The sequence below is a fragment of the Azolla caroliniana genome, unplaced genomic scaffold, assembly GCF_043228905.1.
Source record: "Azolla caroliniana isolate FFs.n. ecotype wild unplaced genomic scaffold, voAzoCaro1.0.p SCAF_12, whole genome shotgun sequence".
In the NCBI taxonomy this organism is placed as follows: Eukaryota; Viridiplantae; Streptophyta; class Polypodiopsida; order Salviniales; family Salviniaceae; genus Azolla; species Azolla caroliniana.
Window position 1 is genome coordinate 4,684,699 of NW_028230447.1, and position 5,307 is coordinate 4,690,005.

General features: G+C 40.9%; 1 protein-coding gene across 1 annotated transcript; it reads right to left on the minus strand.

Moving 5' to 3' along the window:
- Positions 1-1,839: 1,839 nt before the first annotated feature.
- LOC147856891 (CASP-like protein 2U1) lies at positions 1,840-4,530 on the minus strand. The gene is made up of 3 exons (XM_087328096.1): positions 4,104-4,530; positions 2,474-2,603; positions 1,840-2,220 (listed from the first exon to the last, which is right to left on the minus strand). Exons 1-3 carry the CDS (start codon positions 4,277-4,279, stop codon positions 1,969-1,971), a joined length of 558 nt encoding a protein of 185 aa, XP_087184222.1. The 5' UTR covers positions 4,280-4,530; the 3' UTR covers positions 1,840-1,968.
- Between the last annotated feature and the right edge of the window lie 777 nt (positions 4,531-5,307).

A 5,307-nucleotide genomic window follows, 5' to 3' on the forward strand; every position in this document is an offset into this window, starting at 1 on the left:
GGATGGCATCATTGAATGTCTTGGGACCTTGGTCCCAAGCGCGGCGAGTGATGTTAGGGCGCAAACGGGGCCATAAAAGATGGTAAGGTCAGCACAAACGAGGTGTTGATTGAGGCAAACACCAAATTGGCCGACTGGTTCGTGTGCTTGCTGCTGCAATGTTTCAAGTTGTTGTAACGCCGTTTGGGCCGAATTTTGATGGGCGAAGTTTTGCATGAGGAGATTCCAGAGGATCACCCAATTTTGTGTCACGTTGCTTGATTGTTGGACGTTTCAGGTGGCGGCAACATTTTCGAGTAGGGTACAAACTTCCAAAGCTTTGCGCTCGCCAATCATCGATGGTAACTGGAGATCATCTCAAAGTGGTTCAATCAAGCTAAGACATCCTCGGAAGGACTTTGGACGGACCTTGGAATCTAGCCGATCGTGAGTGCAGTCATTGTTAGCGGAGAGCAAGGAGAGCATAGCTTGCTTTGTATGGTTGATTTGAAGCATGGCGTTGGAGAGGAGTTGGAGGAGTTGCTTCATTTGGAAAGCGGGGTGGTCATTCGTGAGGGTGCGAGAACTCGGGCTCCATCGAGGTGTCGGCGTTTTAGGCGACGGGAGGGAATTGGGATGTCATGAACAATGCGGTAATATGACTTAAATCGAACCCCGCTTCTCCACCAATTATGTGAAATGCACATAAAAGGAAACCAAACCAGCTTGCCTAGCTTCTTACTTATCATTCAATTTATATAAGATACAAAGGTACCCATTTTGCGCCGGCCTAACTACATGCGTCTCAAAAGGGTGTGCTAAAGGGTGGACTAAAACCAGTGGGGTGCTAAAAGGGTGGTGTGTTAAGAGGCGTGCACTCACATGAAAGGGACACCACAATATTTTTTGTTAGATGGAGAATAAAGGTAGACTGAGGTTCCGAGTTTTGGGTTCCAAACAAACAACTTACAAAATTCATAGGAACAAGATTAGAACCAATCTCATATTCCATGATAATGGATGGTTGAAGAACAGAGCAACTAGGAATGGTGAAAAACATGGCATTAACATCCAATAGGACTTGGCAAGGAATATTTAAAGACATCTTACCTAGTGTTATGTAAAGGCGGGCACATATGACCCATACCTAATGTCCCTTCCTAGAAGAACACCCTGATTAATATGAAATATCAACAAAACTGGCCTAAAAAATCGAAATTGATGAAAAGAAGAGAAAAGGCAAAGAAAGAATGACCTGGAAGATAATCCTTGAACATTACATACAAGCCATCCTCTGATGGGAATTTTCATTCACTCACGTTTTCCAATCTATTTGCCCTTAACTTTTAACGTTGATATAAGGGACCAAGGCAACTGATCTATTTACAATTGGTAGTCGTTCTCAGATATTATCAGATGAATACTACAAATAAACTATACTTGGGCATCATGATATCAGTTTCCCGCTTGAAATAACAAGACAAAGCGCTTGAGTAACCAATCTACCATAGAAGTGTTGCTAATATACTTTACTGCGAAAACAATTGTGGGAGCCAGCCAACAGAATTGAGAAAAAAACACTAGTTCTATCAAAAGATCAATTTCATAATCAATAAGGAAGAAGAAGAGATGATAGTTTAGCAAAACCAATACTAGAAAATACTAATAAGGTTACCGAACATAACCTCAAGTAATTTGCAACCAAAGGAATCTACGTTTCATTTACCTAAACCGCCTCTTACTGCATAATATTTGTGGCTAATCTAAAAAGAGCCGAGGAAAAACACATAGCTACCAATAATTTTTAACACACAAGGTTTTCCACACGATCACATCAATTTTTGAGCAATATGTCCGATGTAAATAAAGCCAATCATATACTTGAGGTAAAATTTCAGTAAAAATGAGCTTCCAAGGTCTATGTAGTAGTAGAGGACAATACAACCTTTCAATGACGTTCAGTCTTCCGGTCACCATATACTACCACTTCTACACTGGATTCATCTTTCCAAGTTTCAACTTGACATAGTGTTTGAAGAGATCTTTAGCTGAGAGAATAGAAATGGTGGCAAGGAGTATGACAGAGAACAATGACAGTGCAATACAGATCATCAGAAGATTGCAAAATTTTCCAAACGAGCTGCATTTCTCATCCCAACCACTTTTATCACTTCCATATTTGGTCAAATAAAACACTTCTGTAGCAGCCGAGGCAGCAGACATCAACAAGTAAGCAAGAGCCTGCATTAATTACCAGCAACATTTAATCAGAAAGTGTTCACAAACATTCCATTATCACAATTTATTATCATTGATGTCTAAGATAATACAAATCCTATTGATTTAAGATATTTATCTTCTTATGTGGTTCACCAACACAAGATACTTAAATTCAACCAAAATCCCATGCTAACTACAAAACAGCCACTAAGCCCTACACTCTTCTCTAGATTGATATCATAAGGCATTATTGGATTGAGAGACAAGGTTCTACCTGATCCAGAACGAAAACAATCCAAGTGAATATTCTGTTTCCACGCATCCGTGTCACAATATCTGAGGCAGAGGATAAGGCTACCAGAAAAGAGTACCCTGCCACAACACCATTGGCATATAGAAGAAAGCTGCAAAGACGTAAACCACATATATTCAGCACGGATCAGCTAATGAGTATTAGAAGAATAATCATAAAATAAGAACTTCCCAATCAAGATAAACTTATCAAAAATAATGATGAGGACGTGAGAATTGGAGTCAAAAGAATTTGCGTACAATTAACGTTTCTACATGAAAAAGGAAATAAAACAAAGATATTGAAAATGATAAGTGCACTCATTGCGGATCAAACTATAGATTCAAGGGCAAAATAAGGAAGAAACTAACAGAGTCAGATAATGAGTATTAGAAGAATCATCATAAAATAAGACCTTCCCAATCAAGATAAACTCATCAAACATAATGACGAGGATGTGAGAATTGGAGTCAAAAAAATTTGCATACAATTAACGTTTCTACATAAAAAAGGAAATAAAAGAAAGATATTGAAAAAGACAAATGCACTCATTGCGGATCGAACTATAGATTCAAGGGCAAAACAAGGAAGAAACTAACAGCTTAACAAAATAAAATGCTAGGAACCTTGGTATTCTAATTAAATGTCCAAAAAATGTGCGAGAGCAACGCATACAGGAAGAAACCCAGAGCATAAGGAGACAACTAATCAAATGTACCACTCAGAATAACGCTTAGTGTATTCACAGAAATACAATCAGAACATTAATGTAATTTTAAATATTTCACCAGAGATAAACCCTTACGGAAAATATGTCCCCAACTTAAGACTGCAAAAAACTGTGATATAGAACATAGCACGAAGCAATGACACTACCTAATATCCAACTAAGAGAAGTATGCCTTGAAGAGGTAGTTTACATGAACGGAAAAAGAAAGAACATTTAATGAAGCACGGTATACTTAACTGCGAAAAACAGAACTCCAAAGAAAACGCATAAAGAAAAAGAAACTAAATGGCAGAAATGCTCCTGACTAGAAAATCGAGCAAAGAACGCAAGTCTGGTTCTCAACATGGAACGACTGATGCAGGCATAAGGGTAGACGTATGGGAGAAGAAGAATAGACTTCAAAGAATACAGATAGCAGAATGTTTGCACAAGGAACAAACAAGGAAACCAAAATATATAATAAGATGGCTGGTGCAGTCAAACAGCGTAAAGTAATGTAGGCCCAAACTTCAGAACCTAAAGGACGCAGGGAATTTGATTAAGAGAGAAAGGAAACAAAAAATATACCAAAATGATGCAGACAATCTGATGAAGAGAGCAGGAAACAAATGATGCACTGAAACACACAATCATACTTCTTTGGAAGCGAAAGGAAAAGAGGGAGAAAGTGATGCAACTCGAAGAACTGCAGACTAGAGAAAGAATATTTCAGCAAACAAGAGGAGCTGTGAAAATCATTTGAAACGTGTAGAGGTGACGGAAAAAAGAGAGGATTAGTGGAACGACAACAGATCAATAGAAGTAACGATAATACGCAACAGGCAGACAAATAAGAGTAAGGTGGAAGACGCAAACGAATGGAGCAAAAAATAGAGAGCTTACACGAGACCAGCGACGTAAGAATACTCGATACGTATGGGGGTGAGATGTCCTGCTGCCAGTTGATAGGAGGTCTGTTGACTTCTGGCAAGAAGAACAAGCGACACAGTAGACACTACAGAGATTATGCAGCGGAGGAACGCATCTACGGCACTTCCTTTCTCACTATTGGCAGCCATGTTCACGAGCTAGTATTAGCTTCTCTGTGCTTTCTTCTGCTGCTCTCTCTCCTCTCTTTCTCTCTCTGAGCCTTCTCCTTTTCAACGACTATTTCTCTACTGGATTGCCGTAGCTTTATTCACTGGTTACAGCTGCTTCCTTCTTTCTAATATTGCTCCTTTTTAAAAAACGTTAATCCTCCTTACGATCCCGCTGTTTCTCCTTACACTTCGTATGCCTCCTCTCTACGTTTCCTCCGTTTCTTCTTCTGTTTCTCCTCCTCCTCCTCCTCCTCCTCCTCCTCCTTCTGTAGCTGCCGTTCTTTTTTCCCCTCCTTCTTCTTCTGCTTATTTAGCTGCCGTTCTTTCTCCACCAATTTGTTCTTCTTCTTCTTTCCGCCGCTGCTCCTCCGATACTGAATACCAAAGACTTGTTCAGGCTATGTCTGCCGTCTCGGCAGATAACTCCCTCAACGCTCCGTTTCCGAAGGACTTTCTGAGCAGCTGCTGCTGCTGCTGCTGCTGCTACGTTCGAATCGCTGGTGCGTGCGACACAGCAAGAGGCAAGGGGGGGAGTAGATTTCTGCAGGCAGAGCAGGAGAGAAGGAGGTAGGTTAGGTCAAGCAGAAGCAGGTAGCAATGGAGAGCGAGCAGGAGCAGGAAATAGATGTACGGGACTGCAAAACTGCAGAAGTATAAATGCAAGGAATAATGGCGGCAGGAGGAGGTGTGAGTGTGTGTGTGAGTGGGTGTGTGTGTATGTGTGTGTGTGTGTGTGTGTGTGTGTGTACATATGTATGGCTGTGGGTGTGTGTGTGTATGAGTGTGTGTGTGTGTGTGTGTGTGTGTGTGTGTGTGTGTGTGTGTGTGTGTGTGTGTACATATGTATGACTGTGGGTGTGGGTGTGGGTGTGTGGGTGTTAGGTCGAGAGAGTGAGAGGTGAGTGGGTGGCGGCATTAAATGAGGAGGTGAGGGTGAGGGTGAGGGTGGGCCCCAATCAATCAATCAATCAAATCCATCCCATACTTCTTCTTCTTCTTCTTCTTCT

Excerpts from the sequence above, each read along its gene's own strand:
- LOC147856891 (XM_087328096.1), bottom strand. The coding sequence starts at position 4,279 with ATGGCTGCCAATAGTGAGAAAGGAAGTGCCGTAGATGCGTTCCTCCGC. Across the intron at positions 2,604-4,103 it reads TCTTACGTCGCTGGTCTCGT|CTTTCTTCTATATGCCAATG; the intron begins GTAAGCTCTCTA and ends ACGTCTTTGCAG. Across the intron at positions 2,221-2,473 it reads TTGTTTTCGTTCTGGATCAG|GCTCTTGCTTACTTGTTGAT; the intron begins GTAGAACCTTGT and ends TAATTAATGCAG.